The sequence below is a fragment of the Hylaeus anthracinus genome, unplaced genomic scaffold (genome assembly GCF_026225885.1).
Source record: "Hylaeus anthracinus isolate JK02 unplaced genomic scaffold, UHH_iyHylAnth1.0_haploid 11981, whole genome shotgun sequence".
Classification (NCBI taxonomy): Eukaryota; Metazoa; Arthropoda; class Insecta; order Hymenoptera; family Colletidae; genus Hylaeus; species Hylaeus anthracinus.
In genome coordinates, this window is record NW_026534329.1 from 2,843,284 (window position 1) to 2,860,404 (window position 17,121).

Genomic DNA, 17,121 nt, shown 5'->3' on the forward strand with positions numbered 1-17,121 from the left:
TATCAGCTGTAAATAATACGTGTCGAAGTCTTCGTGACCCCAGTTTCTAGTAAATTGCCAACAGCCCGCCGAATGTAGGTCAGTCTCTTCGATATTCCATAGCGGAATAACCAGATAGCGAAGTACTTACACGCATATGGTAACGAATCGTTCGGAGGCTTTTTCAGCTCGATAGAAATACATTTCCAATTTGCCAGGATAATAAAGTTAATTCCTCCGCGAACTGTAATTGTTTATCGATCGTTTGAGACTTTTGATATGGGTGTTTACGTGCAAAAAACGTTTATTGGTGAAAGACGTAAAGTTAGACGATTATGGAATAATATTTTAGAAAATTCCTTGACATCGATGCGCATAATAACGTTCAATCTTTGTCGGAGGTTTTCAGAGCATGTTAATTCGCTGGAAACATGCGATTGAGCAGGTTCGATAAACGCGCTAATTTTTACCAAGTACATGTATTTATTTGGTGCATTTCCTTTCCTTAACTCTACCTTATATCTTCATTCAAGGCATTTAACACGAGAAACGAAATAGTAGCGCCGGCGTGAATGTGTTAAATAAAGTAGATCTATATAAAGTTTAGAAACGACCGGTCAATTACTTTTTGAGTTATTATTCCCATGGATTGAAAAAATATTTCAAAAAAGAAACGCACGTCGTTTCAAGAATTTCTGTGTGAAATTAATTGAAAAAATTACCAAATGTACTTTAAGACGTACCCAAAATATTCTCAAAGTTATAAAAACATGACGTAAATTCTACTCTGTAAAAAAAAATTATTTATAGAAATTCTACATTTCAATTGGCCAAAATGCTGCAAATTAATGAAGAAACCTCCTCCAAGCTCAAAAGAAAAATTCGTTTAAATTGACGTTACGGTCGATGCGTTAATTACATAATTAGTCTCGTTTCTGTACGGCGTTTAAACATGTTAATGTTCAGGCTTTCGAAACGGAACCTTCCGAGACGCGATTTAACGACGAATGTTATTTGTATAGCGTCTTATTAACACGTAAACGGCGGTTGACGCGAATGCACGCTCGTTCGTTTCTCATAGTAGCCGCATCGGGTCCTTGACTCTGCCACTGGCAGTAAGTAAAGTGAAGCTTTACGTAAGCACTTTCTATCCGAGAAGGCATGAAAACGATCGGTGAAAAATGCTGTCTCGTGCCAAACCGCAAACGCTTAGCAATGTCGTGTCTACTTGCAAACTAGAGGGTTCCTTCCACTCGAACGATCCTCGATTGAGGAAGGAAGCCACCATGGACTAGCGCGAAAATCGGAGCTACGTTCAACAATTTTTTTTGTTGAAAACAATTTACTTAACGAAGAATCTGTTTGCTGAAAGTACTTGTATAATAAGTTAAATAAGAACGCGACTCATAACGTGCAAACATGTTTCGATATGAAAAGCGTCCGACTCCAATTGGAGCGCTCCGAGTTTAAATCCCTGTGGCGCTATTTTTTAAAGGACTTCTACGATACTTAAAACTGTTTCTTTTTACGCAGGTGCGAAGAGGCTACCGAAGTGGAGACGCATCATCAGCAAACAGCAGCAACAACGATGGGCGTCGCCGAGGACGAGACTCCGTCCTCTTTGACTTCTCATCCCAACCCTAACGTTAACAATCCCAACCAAGAAGGTACGTGCCCGAGTTCTAAGAACCATACGTAAATATTGCAACAGTTGTTACTCGTAAACATCAAGTAAAAATAAAAACTACGCGAGAGATAACGACGTAGGATGAACAAAGGCGAGGTACAGCTGTGACACTGTCATTAACGGAGTACAATTGTATTTGAAATAATTTCGTTCGGGTAACCACGATTCTATCTCGGGAAAAGTTTTCTATTTACTTTCTCTCTGTCCAGATCCACTTAGCGAGATTACGTATAGTAGGCGTGTCAATCTCATTTTTGCTTTGAGACCAATTTACACTTTCCCGCCATATCTCAAGTCGCATATGTTCAATTATTTTATCACGGTCAACAGTGTTTGAAAACCGCTTCGTCGCATTAAGAGCAAACGTGTGGAGAATTGGAAGGGATTATAGTCGGAAATTAGTGTGGGAAATGTAGAAATACTAAAATATATTAAGTAATATTTTGAAGTTTCAAGTTTACGTAAAACGAGCGCTGGAAAAATATTTTGAAACGATTCGAAAATCGTTTAACTCATCGATGTAATAAAATAATGTTTTGAAAAAAAATTTAACCGACTTCAATAAAGGTACAGTGAAAAGTAGGAAATAATTTCTAGTTAATGTTTATGAATACGCATTAGCTCTAAATATAATTGTTTAAAAGTATGGGAAAATGCAATCGACAGAGTAATCTGCATTATCGACCGAGCACTCTTCATTACCGGCAGAGTAATCTGCATTACCGACCGAGCATTCTACATTACCGACAGAGCAAACTGCATTACCGACCGAGCACTCTACATTATCGACAGAGTAAACTGCATTATCGACCGAGCATTTCAAATTACCGACAGAGTAAACCGAATTACCGACCGAGCATTCTATATTACCGACCGAGCACTCTACATTACCGACCGAGCACTCTACATTACCGACAGAGTAAACCGAATTACCGACCGAGCACTCTACATTACCGACAGAGCAATCTGCATTACCGACCGAGCATTCTAAATTACCGACAGAGCAATCTGCATTACCGACATAGCACTCTACATTACCGACAGAGTAAACCGACTTACCGACCGAGCACTCTACATTACCGACCGAGCACTCTACATTACCGACAGAGTAAACCGACTTACCGACCGAGCACTCTACATTACCGACCGAGCACTCTACATTACCGACAGAGTAAACCGAATTACCGACCGAGCACTCTACATTACCGACATAGCAATCTGCATTACCGACCGAGCACTCTACATTACCGACAGAGTAAACCGACTTACCGACCGAGCACTCTACATTACCGACCGAGCACTCTACATTACCGACAGAGTAAACAGAATTACCGACCGAGCACTCTACATTACCGGCAGAGTAATCTAGAGTAATGTAGAGTGCTCAGTCGGTAATGTAGAATGCTCGGTCGGTAATACAGATTGCTCGGTCGATAATGCAGTTTACTCTGTCGGTAATACAGAATGCTCAGTCGATAATGCAGTTTCATATACATCATCTAGAAATTATTTCATGCTTTTAATTGCATTTTTTCATACTTTTAAAGAATTATATTTAGAGCTAATACTCTAAAAATAATTAGACCGATAACTATCAGACCTATCAGGCCAAACAAATCTGGCGGATTTTTTCACAAAAATTATGTCGGTGAAAGTCGATAATGCAGATTGCTCTGTCGGTAATGTACAACTCGGTCGATAATGCAGTTTACTCTGTTGGTAATGTAGAGCTTGGTCGATAATGCAGTTTTCTCTGTCGGTAATATAGAATGCTCGGTCGGTAATTCAGTTTACTCTGTCGGTAATTTGAAATGCTCGGTCGGTAATGCAGTTTACTCTGTCGGTAATGTAGAATGCTCGGTCGGTAATGCAGATCACTCTGTCGATAATGTATAGTGCTCAGTCGATAATGCAGATTCATATACATCAACTAGAAATTATTTCATGCTTTTCATTGCATTTTCCCATACTTTTAAACTATTATATTTAGAGCTAATGCGTATTCATATAAATTAACTAGAAATTATTTCATACTTTTCACTGTATCTTTTTTGAAGTCGGTTAAATTTTTGTTCCAAAAAATTATTTTATTTAACTCTTTTTAGTGGCAATCTATAACCAATAGGTTTCATGCAATAACAACAGTTACGAGCAATATACAGGATGACCTAAAAACGTTGGAGGTCCTTGAAAAGGCTTGTTCCGCGGGGGAGGGTGGGTTGAAACAATTTTTCCCTAGCGAAAATGTTGCTGGAGGCTTTGTTGAGGAGATATTCCAGAAACAGAAACTCCCGACCAATCAGAGCGCGAGTATGCCGGAGGAGCGCCTGCGGTAGCATAGGCACCGCCGAAATTCATAAGTTTTTGTATCTGTGATCATTGCGAAAACCTCTCCGGCAACAAAATGTAAGGGGTTTCATCGATTTCATCGGTTTCAAGCCAAACATACGTAAAATAGTACGCTTTTTGCGATAAAAAGTGATATAAAGTGGTAAAAAATAAGACACGGACAAATGTTTTGTTATGGGACCAAATGGCAAATGCTCTTCCAGATGCAAGAAGTTTCAATCTGATTGGTCCATCCGTCTCGGAGTAAGAAGCAAGACAAAATGTTTCTGTTTAAAAAAAAAAAACGGGTAAAACATGACAAATCACAAAATGTTTCTTTTACGCGATCAACTGGAAGAAATATTCGACAAGATGTAAGAGGTTTCACTCCGATTCATCAAGCCATCTCGACGTAATCGGCAAGCATACCTAAAAATCACGGTTTTTTTGGTAAAAAGACGGGTAAAAAATGACAAATCGCAAAAAGTCGTGATAATGGGACCACCGGGGGGAAGGGGGTATGCTCTACAAGATGCAACACGATTCATTCCGATTGGTCAAGCCATCTCGGCGTAATCGGTGAACAGACATAAAAAAAAAAATATACATGTCGAATTGAGTAACCTCCTCCTTTTCGAAGTCGGTTAAAAATAGATCCGTCGATGAGTCATTTTACACGACGACACAGATAAAAGAGTTATGTCTATTGTGTTTCGAATCGACGAAAAGTCACGCGTACGATTCGAGGACTCGCTGTATTCGTCTCTATGTTTCTTTGTGAAGACGACGAATTGCGAGTGAAAAAACAGCAGTGGCCTTTTTTGTAGCTGTGCCAGCAAGATACCAGGCACAAAAGACGTATTTATTCCAGACCTGTCGACCTTCCTATTCCTTGCCAATACACGCGTTAACTTTTGTTTACCGTCACGGAAACACCAAGCGTAGATAGGCAGAATTCTCGCCTAGATAACAGAATTTCTAGCGTACAAGTATTAGGCGTAGAAATCAATTCTATGGCTTAAACTCCAATTACAAACGATCGAATGTAAAGGTACAGAATTAATTTCTACACCTAATGAGATGAAATATTAATTGCTCGTATCACAAAAACGGCAGGTCGAATTCCAAAAATGTTATAGAACTTTTCGACTTCTTGTAGCTCGAATTGTGTAACTTTCTGACCCTCTGTACACAGTACGGAAGGCAAGAAAAGGACAGGGATCGTTAAGTTCGCCACGATGATCGTTGGGTGAGATGTAACATTGCACAGTTGTGTCGCATCGGGATTTCACCGCGTTGCTTCCGTGTCGGTATAATTAAACGGATTAATGAGCGCGCATTTTCCTTCTTAACTTCGTTCCGAGTTAAAACGCGAGAAGGTTAACGCGAATCATGATTAACGTCAATCGTCAGTCCGGAAGAAAGCTATTCGCAACGTAAGCGCGTCTACGCTCGCTTACCGTATCGTTCTATCAGAAATGGACAAAATTCTTATCTGTGCGTTGATAAAAGTATCGAATAACGCATAATAAACAACAAATCGCTCGTCGAATAGAAATCAGAATTTTAATTATATAATTTGATGTAGAAATTAATTCTCTGCCTTTCAATTTGTTACGTTAAAGTACGACTGTAGTTTAAATAGAAATATTTATTCACCATTTTGTTACGTTAAAGTACCAACATTCGTAATAATGACTCACAAATTATTATGCTTTTTTGGAACGTGTGGTTGAGGAAATATTAAAACTTCTATTGTTTCTATTGTTAATGAACGGTTCACTTCGAAATAACACGGAATTAATTTCAACACCTAATCTAACAATCATTTCTTTCGAAAACTCGTAAAGACTATCTACAATTAAATCTGTCCGTGGCGAAGATGATGATGATTACTACATTCGAGCAATAAACGTTGAATGATTTATTTGTAACTATGCGAACGAACGGTTAATTGAAACGTTAATGTTTATTCAACGACCAGGGAATAAAAAGGACTTTATCTTCTGTTCGTTATTCGAAACTTTCATCGGGATAAGAATTTTGCCCATCTCTGGTTCGCGGCAACAGTATCGTTGCTGGTTCGAGGCTTCGTTTGCATCGACATGCACGGTTAAGCACGGTGGCATTGCAAATAGGACGGTATGTACATCGTAGTTAAAGATAACTCCTCGTAAACTACCACGAAGAGGCCGCGGTATCGCCTAATTGCGGAATAAAATCCATCTATAGGCGAAACCTATCGCCGACTACCATTAATTATCGTAATAACGCACCGCAACGAAATAAACGCGGCAATGGAGTACGAAAATAATTCCTGGATTCGTGAACAGGTAATCCCATTGATTTCATTTATCACAAGCTATATTTTATTATATTTTTTATCGAGAAAATCAGTTGTCTGTGTTTCATCCTAGATCGTGTTGAACTTAACCCGCTATTTCGTCATTCTTACAGGTTCTCAAGAGTTTACGACGATGATTCGTTAGAATTCGGAGTTGTCCTACAGCTAAATTGTACGCAATTCAATATAATAACAGAAGCGACAAAAGAACATAAGAATTCAGTGTTTCCAAGCCAGCAAAGATGTCCCGAGTGTATCGTAAACGCTACCCGTGCTGTAAACCTTAACGCGTACGTTTGCCATCTCATTAAAATAATGACGTTTCTGTCGCGTAACGATATCGAATTAACCCTTTCATGAACGCCTCTAATGAGCCATCGATAATTGCCCTTAGTATTCGCGAATCATCGTCTTGTTCGTTTGCCACGCGTTATAAAAGTTTATATGCGTCGCTAAATTTATTTTTCCATCTCGATTGCTCATTCGTCGTCATTTGGATCGCAAGTGTATTTTAAACGTTTCTCGTTTATTTTGATGCTTGTTCTAAGAGCCAGTATATTTTTCGTTTCCATCATGGACATCTTTTGTTTATACTCGGCCGCTTTTGGCGTCGTGACATTGAAAATTCGGAACCGTTTAATTTAATCCTCGGTTTATTATTCGTATCCGAGCCATAATCGAATAACACACCAACACGCGATGAGCCGGATGTGTTACAATTTCAGATTAATCGTTACTTTGCTCTAGTAAATATTCAAGATATCGTGTTGGAAATTTGCGATTATCGCACTGCGATTAATTTACATTAAAAATGCATAAATATATAAGGTATGCAGAATAATATATACTTTAATTTACGTTTCTATTCTTCATCTGTGTACGTAAAAATATGAATTTAGATGAACATCTGCAGTTTAGTGACGATACATTTTGTATTTTAATTTTATTTTTATTTCTAGCATAAAAATTTGGATTTCCTAGAATAAAACCTTTCGTAGTTCGTATCATTTAAAGTATAACATGAATATCGAGTATACAGCATTATACGTATATTTATAAATAAACAGTGTTGTTGGTAATATCGAATAAAACATTTCCCCGCGAATTTCTCTACGATTCGATAAAACAACGTAACCAACGACAGATTGTAGGAAGTGCGCTGTCTACCGGTTTCCTTGGTCTCCCCGATCTCCATTTTTCCCGCGATGTAGAATACGTTTTCTGGCGCATCACGCCGAGGAAGGAAAGGAAGGATATAACTGGAAAGATGAAGCGTACCAAACGCCATGCGGTGTGCAATTTGTTGCGCAAGGACCATTGTTTTCGTAATTCCTGTAGAAGAAATGGAAAGCGCGCGCAGCTTCCTGTAAATCTTCCCTATAATGCGCGGAAATGACTTTCTTGCCGCGAGTTTCCGTCGTAAAAAAATTAATTGATCATCCTCTGAAAGTGCGCGCGCAAAATTGTGTTTAAAATATTCCCGCGACTGGTGCGTCGTACGGTTCATTGCACAGGTGCGTTATTATTTTTCGATTGGCGCACCGTTACTTGGAAATACCGTCGTCAAGTCTCGACAAGTGTATACTTTGAGTCCTCGAGCGGTACTATCCGATAAGATTAATTTGATAAGCTTTCGCGATGCTCTTCGGAAAGGCAGCAACGATTTTATTTTTCTGATCGTGGTCAGTGAAGTTTCAAAACGATCCGCCAATTGGACGAACTGCAAAAGGTTTAAGGTAAAAGGGACGGTCAAGTGGTTCGATCGAAAGTGGCTGACGGGATAGGTATTATCTGTTGGGCACGTTTACCTGGTGTCGCCTGCTGGTAACGTAGATACCGTTCGAAAGGCGATCGACGAAGCACGCTCGTTTAGTTTCATTTATTTATTAAAGTGCCAAGTCGATATATTCAACAATCGAATTTTTATTTACAAAAAATTACAAGCTTATCCTGTTTCACAATATCACATTCTTTGATATAAAATATATTTTTTTTTTCATAATATCACATTCTTTGATTTGATATAAATTATATAATAATATTCTACCGACGGTGACAGTTACAGACATGTTCTGGATGCAGTTAAGTCTCCTCCTTTTTTTGAATTATAGCCAACTTCGTCTTAACTCATGCTCGTGGAACGTTTCATGAAAAATCACTGAAAGGCTGGTCGGTTCTAGCTTGGCATTGTTAGGTCTACCACTGTTGTTGCCATGTACGTCTCGACTGTGTTAACGTTATTAGAGTGGAAATCCTGGTTGGATGTATTTATGCGACCGCTCTACCGATTCTCTTCCTCTGTAAAAATCGCCCGCTGGCATGTGCGGTTTGTCGATCGACCTATTGTTTCTCGCAACTAGCCTAATCGCAATCTACGAGTCGAACGAAGAAGCTAATCGATACCTAATATCGTGAGAGGAAGTTGTATAATTTTTAATCGATAAATCGTTAGCTTCGTTCGATAACGAGCCAAGCGTCGAAGGATTACTGCTTCATCATCGCTAATTATATAAATTAATGTCAATTGTTTCGTTCGATACACAAACTTTGGTCCGTATAATCAATTTGAACTTTTTAATTGCGTATCGACGTCACGACCTCATTTCCCGGTTTTCTGTAAATAAGATTAATTTATAGATAGCAATTGAAACGGGAATATTTAATCGCCTCCAACAATAATGATGATTATTAAAACGAAACAAACGTTAACTCCATTATAACGTCACCATAAATAACCTACTTTATTCGTTCGTTACACAACCATGGAAATCCTCTTTCACCGAAACGTTTAATTACCGCGTTAATAGAATAAATTGAAAGCGTCGATAACCGATGCTATGTCGAAACGAGGTATTATTATCTTAATTACGATCTCGTCGGTGCGATTAAAATAAGAAGCAAGTGTAGCAACGCGAGCAACGCGTTTGTATTTGCGGCTCGTATTTGATTTCGCGGAGAAAGTACGGGGACAATTTCCTATGTCGTAGATTATGCGATATATATTCCTGGTTGGTAAGCTAACAGTTCCGCAATATTTTCACCTGGTATGCGACACGTACTGTTGGAGTACTGCAGTATTTCAGTTAGGTCGGACTGCGCTTTGAACCGCTGCCAGAAACGTCTTCCTCTTTGTCATCCTGATTTCACCTCTTCGTCGCGCGAGCCTTCTGTAACCCCGTCTCTTCGTATTCGTTTCACCTACAGGTACTCTAGGTCAAGTGTGTATTTTAATGATCACCGACGTCGACGAAGATTTTTTTCGAGCTGCACGAGGAGCCGTCGGATCGGTCGAAAGACGTATGGGCGGATCTTCTGTCGATCTTCGGGGGGCACTGTTCGTTTAACAACATTTTCGCGAATGCCACTGCCAATGTGTCCCACTTTTGTTTTGCGATGCTTCGGACGGGTGGGTTATCTTGCCAAACGGAAAATCCTGTCCCGATGATCGCTCTCTTTTGTACGTTCTTCTCGTATTTTCCAAAGATACTTCTCACTCGAGTATTATTTTTATATTTAACACTGGAACCTACCACGACTGGTCAATCGACAATTTTCATTTTCTTTTGCACTTTCGTATGTACAATATGCAATTTTATATAATTGTTTCTTTTTCACGTTGCATTCGATTTAGTACCACGTGAAATACCCCCCCAAAAAAATTAAGCACACCATAGGAATTTTTTTGGAGTCTATAAAATAATTAACGATTCTAATATTTTTTCAAGTGATGGTGCTATCCAGAAAGAATATAGGAATATTTTTGTACGGACTTTATAAAATTTCGAGCGTGATCATTACGGCTCTCTTAATACGGGCCGTTCGCGCGTACAAAAACGGAAGTTCCCGAAGAATCTGCACACGGGGGGCACTGTCCTTAACACGTTGCATAACGCAGCCTCATTACGGAATCCTCGGTGGCGCCTCTATTTTTGTACGGAGGCTACCGTGCTGGCGTCCAACCGTTTTACGATTAATTACTGGAATCTCTCGGGCTGCTCGTGCGGCTCCTGACCGTCGACGCCGATCAACGTTCGCTCTAGACATCTAGATTTCGTCGTCTCTTTAAACGCGAGCGCGTCCAATAACGAATGTTTATCGTCGCCAGGTCCGCCGTCTGGATACCAGCCGCCCTTGTGTAAGCTTCTACAAGTAAATCTCTGTTTACATAACGGAATTGAATCGTACTTCGTCGCCAATCGTGCTCCATATCGTAGCAGAGTCGCGATACGAGGCAATTCATTTTCCTTTTGATACGTGATGCATTAATTTCCGAGGTGTGACGCAAGTAAAAGGCTATTTTCTGTTAAATTCATATTTATCAGAAATCGAGTAATCATATTTAAATTCATTGACAGAGTTTTCACACATTTGGACAGATGATTTACTCCAATTTTTGTTTTTATTAAAGTTCGAGGCATATTTCAACTGCCAATTTTTCTAAAGTTTCAACTTTGTCTCCTGTTTCTCTTGCAGTACATTCTACTTTTCATTTTCTCCTTTCTTCAATGAAATTTCAAACGATGTCTTTCCTTCTCCTCCTAGCAAGAGGCTTACAGACGAATGTGTCAACCGCGTAGATTTTTCTAGAGATTTTCGCACCTAAGAGAATATCAACGAATAAGTAAGGGGGCGCGGAAAGAGGCGTGAAGTCTCACTGAACTCGATCGGACACGCTTTCTGTTTTTACTTCGTCTTTAGAACGGGCGGTTCCGCTCCTCGCTCGAATAATAAATACAACGACTTTCCATTTTCAACGGGAACGATGCTCCCGAGTATTGCAGAAAGAAATCGCGGGTGGACGTTTGCGAAATCTTGTCTTGGCGAGGAACCATCGTAGTCGCATTTTATCGAATGCTTTTTGTTCGATTGTCTTTGAACGAACTCGAATTGCTATGCTAGATTCTAAATATTCCACTTCTATGATCATTCAATCGAACTTTTAAGATTTTTATAACAGAATTATCAACTTTACGAGACAAGGCAGGACTCGAAAGGGGATGATCTTCGTCACGATGTTCATTCGAAAGGCAGTCAAACATTTTGTCGTATTTGATTCCGTTTTCGAAGTATCGTATACTCCGCGACTCGCGTAGATGAAAGGTGTATCTCACGTCTGAAATCAGTTGTTACAAACATTATAAATGGCTAACATTCTACAGTTTCTTTGTGCTCGTTTGCCCCTTCAATTGGAACCGGATCCCGTTCAAGAAACTCTCGGCCGTATCGCGCGTCGCTGGAAAGATTAAATCGTCTCAATTTGTTCTCAATAGCTCACACAAAAATATTGTTATACTCTTTCTAAGTAGTGTCATTATTAGCAGTAACACTGGAATCGTTCGTAAAAACATTCTTTTGTCATCTCTATCCTCCTCGTTCTCAAAATTTTACAAAGTTCGTACACAAATATTCTTATATTCTTTTCGAACAGTATTATCACTTGAAACAACATTGAAATGGTTATTTAGTTTATAGACTCAAAAAAAAAAAAAAAAAAATTCCTATGATATGCTTAATTTTTTTCGGAGTAAGTACTGAACATGGCACTGAATTGAATAACGTAACGTGGACACGAAACAATTGTGTATAGTTAATATATTGTACCTAAGAAACTGTAAACAAAATTTAAAAACTGGAATCTTATTGGGTGTGGTAGGTTTAGTGTTAGATATTAAAACTGTCGTTGAGTAATTACCTTTTGAGAAAACAAGAAAAATCGATCGTTTCAAATTGTAGCGCGCAGCAACGCGCAGTGTGTTGGGTAAACAAGGGACACATGCCCTTGCCGGATGGTAAGGGAAGGTGGGTGTATGGGAGAGGGTGAATGAGAGTAGGGTGAATGGGGGAAGTGACGTTGTCGTCCTCGTACATACAAGAGCGCGCTTCTGTCACAGTCACGGTGCGTCAGCTGAGGTTGATGCTCAGCGGTCTTGCGTCTCCGTTGCTCCGATTTTCTTTCTCCTCCATCTACCTGCGTTACTTCACTCGAGATTGCCCTACGAATCGTCGAGGTTATACAAGAGTTTTTTCGATTCATCGACGACCTCTCTTCAAGGGAAAAACAAACAAAGATCCTTTTCAAATCGGAGCAGGCGTTTATCGTTGTCGCAACCAAGCCACAGACTTCGAATGAAGTTAAAGTGAATCTCTAAGAGATCAAAACAAACTAAGACGATGCCAGATATCAGCTGCTTACGCTTGTTTACAATTCCCTCGACGTTGGGCCATTTATTCGATCACGTTTCGTGTATTTATTATACGAAATATTGAACGATAAGGCTACGAGATAATGAAACTTCGACTCGCGTAATTACGCAAACACGAGGATACGGGATTTCGTTAACGTTACACCGACTATTTATTTTCTTTTATCGTTTCCAGTGCTCGAAGATGATTTCATCGAAACTTCCGCACCGTTTGTTCGTTTATTTCTAAAAATGTCGAGGTGCGCGAGGAAATTAGCGAAATTATCAATGTTTTCGTTCGTTATGAAACCACCTGTATTCGCAGGGACGTTTTGGAGTTTGTATTCGCTAGCCGCTAGCGAAAGAGCCACGCGAGAGGACTGTACACAAGAGTAGCGAAGGAGGAAGGGAATAGATAAAGAAACTGTTACGAAGTACCGAGTGCGAGAGGGAGCCCGAGCAAAGAAAAAGTACCGGTATGGTGGGGCGATATAGCTGTATGACTTATCAGTGTAGTGGTTAGGTGGGTGTCAGTGGTTGGGGAAGGTGTACGCGTGTACGGATAAGAGGAGAACGCGCGCGCGAACCGCGGGAAAAGAGAGGGAAAACAGGAGAGGGAGATAGACGGAAGACTACCGGTGGACAGAGGAGAGAGGTTGAGGAGCACGGAGAACCGAGTCGGAGTTGGCAGAGACAACGTCGAGAGAAGCGGTCGGTGGCAGTTCGAGTTTGTCGTCAGATCGGGAAACGAGCGTCGCGCGATTAGGAATCGAGTCGTTGGCGACGTGTCCACGCGTTGTGTGCAGCGTTCAATTTCTGTTGCTTCGATCGAGTCGTTTGCTCGCGGCATACCGACATGGGTTAAACGGTGCTTTCTCGAACGGTAATCCGATCGTGGTTCGCGCGTAATCTTCTACCGAGCTGTGTTTCCAAGTGAATGTACTAGTGTTTGGCACCGCGAGTTCTCCAATTTAAAAAAAAAAAAAAAAAGTGCGGAACGAACCGACGATACGCTGGTTCACCTCTTTTGTTGTGTTCGTAGCGAGTGGGAATACATATATATTCGCTGGAAAGGTGAGAGGATACGATACCTAACGTTGCTCCGTTTGAACCGAATGGACCGTGCACGTCGACGTCGACGTCGAAGACGAGGGATAAAGTCGTCGACGACAGCGCGAAGAAACGCGGATAATGCAGCAACTACGTGACCGACCGAGTAGCGATCACCGATACGAGAGAAGATCAACCTCGACCTCGAAACGCGCGCAAGACAGTGTATTACTCTCGAAGAGCGTGCGCGATCGGAGAACGGAAACTACCGAGGAAAGAATTATTTCGGTTGCCGTTCGCTGACCGTGTAGAAAACGTTCGTATCCTCGGCGACCGCGAACGTCTACGAAGAGGTTCCTGCATTGGTCCAAGAGAAACCGTTAATCGGCCGAAGTAGGACAAAGTGCAATAATCCTACTTAAGGAAGTACCTACGTTCTGTGCACCTTCCTCGGGCATAGAAGGCCAACGATCCTCCGGAATCGTTGAAACGCGATCGAAGATCGAGAAATTTTATGTAGGAAGATTGCAACCAAGTACCTTGTAACGTACCAAATAAATCGTCTCGCTTTTCAAAGAAATTTACGAAGGGCCGGGAACGACGAGCCTCGAGTATTTTCGCAAGAAAACCATCGTTCCGATCGCGTATCTCTTCCTCTCGACGTGCTTCCTCTTGCTTCGTTTGCGCAAACGATCGAGAAAGACGTATTTTAACGAGACTGCGTTGCAAAATACGCGCGATCGCGTGTGCAGACGGATGGATTAGCAAAGATAACCGCGAGTTCGATCGCGCGACCGACCGACGCGTCTAGAATACGGAAAGAGTCGTCGGTTGGTGGTGTGCGCAACAAGTTACGGGAAGCACGTGACTGTCGGGTCAGCTAGCTAAGCAAACATCCGATAACGCTGGTAGCGACGACCGCGAAACTCCCGGCTCGCGATTAAATAACACTCGAAAACTATCGTAACGAAAGAACTCGCTGGTCGAGTCGAAAGGATGCGTGGAGGATTGTAATCGACGGTGGTTACGAATTACGGAAGTCGAGACAGGGAATCGGAGTAGACTCGAACCCGACCAGTTTCGTCCTTCGTTTGTCCCATTGGTAGATTCTCGAGGACACCGAGAAACAGCGAACTGGTCCAGTTCCGGTGGGACACGATAATCCTATTTCACAGGAGGGCGCAAAATCTTTGAATGACTTTCCCATTTTGTGGCTTCATTTTCGACTCGTCCGACGACAGGACGAGACAAATGCCAGTCGCTTCGGAAGACTGGGTGCCGCACCCGGCCAAGATAACCAGTTCTATCACCACCGTCAAAGGTGCCACCATCCAAAGCACCACCACAGCTTGGATGTCGCCGTACAGCAGAGCCTCGCCGTCCGAACGTCCGTCTTCGAACAATAACAACATCAACAACAATAACAACAACAATGGTGTTGTCATACTCGAAGGCTGCAGACCGCCCGCTGCCACCACGGCTAGGAGATTTCTCAGGTGGTTCAGCAGACTGGGACAACCGCCGATGGGAAAGTCAGGTAAGTTCTCGTCCTTTCAAAAATTGTACAAGTTAAGAAGGAAATTAACGAATAAAGATGACGCGAAATATAGGTAGTGGTTAACTTTGAATTTCGGATAACTCAGCTTTGAGGTAGAACACCGTAGACTACTCATGTACGAAAATGACAACACTGAAACTTAGTTCAAAATATTTCCAAGAACAAAAATTGAAACATTCTCTCCAATACCCTAAAGCTTCTCACCAGAAAATTGTTCGTTTGTCCCTAAAAAATTGTGGAGGTAAATCCAAAGTAAGTTTCCTCCCTTAATTTTTGAGTAAATTTTCAATGAAACTTTAACAGGGTTAACTTTTAATTCCACGAGCTCTCGTCGTTGCACTGCATCAGCAAAATCGTGTTCTAACTCCACCGTGGTCCCACTAGCGCGTTACGTGGATCGAAAGAAACAAGATTGATGTTACTACAAAATAACCTACGCGAACGTAATCTCGCCGTATTATAGTTAACCGTACGGTACTGTTAGTCATCGCAGGTGTTCCGTGCATATGGCAATGGCCATTAATAAAAAGACCGTGCTTACGAGGTTAACGCACACTTGCCGTAATAGAGAATTGAATAAGAACCGTACACGCGCAATTAATACCAAAGTATGACTCTTAACGGTGGTTTCTCGGGATTGGTGCAACTCTTTTCCGCGTCGAAAATAGCGCGAGCTTCCTCGGCAGCATGTCAAGTTGTTCAAATCGCGACTTCGTACACAAGGTGGCGTGGAGAATGTGGTATAGATACAACGAAAATGAAGCACAACGATTAGCGATACTTCTTCTAGGTGTACGTTTGAAACGAGATGCATCTTGATATTTAGACGATAACAAACGTGGTCACTAAATGATTAACTATTCTCAACCTGATAGTCATTACGATTTATATGCGAAGCGCAGTAGTCAACAAATTTTGCTTATCGTTGTTGTTCTATCAGATTGCAAGCATACTTGGCAACCATTAGGCGTGGAAATTAATTCTATGTCTTTACATTCACATAATTATTTAACTAGAAATATTTACTAGCCATTTTATTAAAGTACCAATCTTCACAATAATGAAACACACAGAGTACTGCTACATTTGTATGTACATGTGTTCTCTCTATAATCAGATCGTAAGTTTACCTTAGAAAGACACAAAATTTATTTCTGCACCAGTGTGCTGATGCTCAACCGCAAATTAACATAAATTCCCTCACTCTACTAGCCGTCGTCACATCGGGGCATTACCGTATTTCAACGCGCAACGGGTTTGTTTGTTGAATGTTCTCCGTCGCCAATAATTATCGTCCTTCGTTGCAAGTAATTAACCGACGCAGGGGAACGCGTTTGCCACCGTGGTTTTGTTTCCATTTCCACGCGTAAAATCTCTGCAGCGATCAGTGTCAAGTTCCTGGTGTATTTAACGATGCATCGAGTATTTGGTGCAACAAACTCGGGCTACCGTGACGAACGCGGAATCGTATTAACGGGTCTTCCATTGTACGATCCATCAACAGGCTATACATTTTCACTGCGTTTTCCACCTATACGTACAAAAGGAAGTTGCATCGCGGCAGCTCATTGACTTTCAAAATTGCACTCCCCCTTCATTTGTAACCTGGAGGGTTGGGGTGTAGTTTGCATAACGTTCGTTTCTCCTCACCCCTTCTGAGGTCGCGTGGCCCTCCCCCAAGCCTGCGACCTCAAAGTTCGCGGCGATTCGAAATTGACCACGACCAAATTAATATTTATATTCCAATTAGATACGTATCGCTTTCCATCGGGCTATTATTTTCCAGCTGCTACTTTTTTTTTTTCACCGTGAACACAACAGTAATTGTTAATTTGGATGCGCATTTCGTGTAGATACGACTCTTTGGGTGCTAATGAGTTTACTGAAAGTCGATCGTCTTGAAGTAGCTGGATGGTAAAGGTTTATAGGGGATCTTTTGTTGATTTTCTTTTCATCATTCTATTATACAAGGAGTGATTAGATATCTCACGAG

General features: G+C 41.2%; 1 protein-coding gene across 2 annotated transcripts in view; it reads left to right on the top strand.

The window, feature by feature from the left end:
* Positions 1–17,121, top strand: part of LOC128885395 (serine/threonine-protein kinase tricornered) — a 249,157-nt gene that overhangs the window by 190,099 nt on the left and 41,937 nt on the right. Inside the window, exon 2 of one of the 2 annotated variants that reach the window (XM_054139419.1) lies at positions 13,230–15,107. In XM_054139419.1, coding sequence (XP_053995394.1) covers positions 14,765–15,107 — 343 coding nt within the window. In that variant the 5' untranslated portion in view covers positions 13,230–14,764. Of the gene's footprint in view, positions 1–1,512; positions 1,647–13,229; positions 15,108–17,121 lie in introns of both variants that reach the window. The other variant, XM_054139421.1, reaches the window with a different exon arrangement.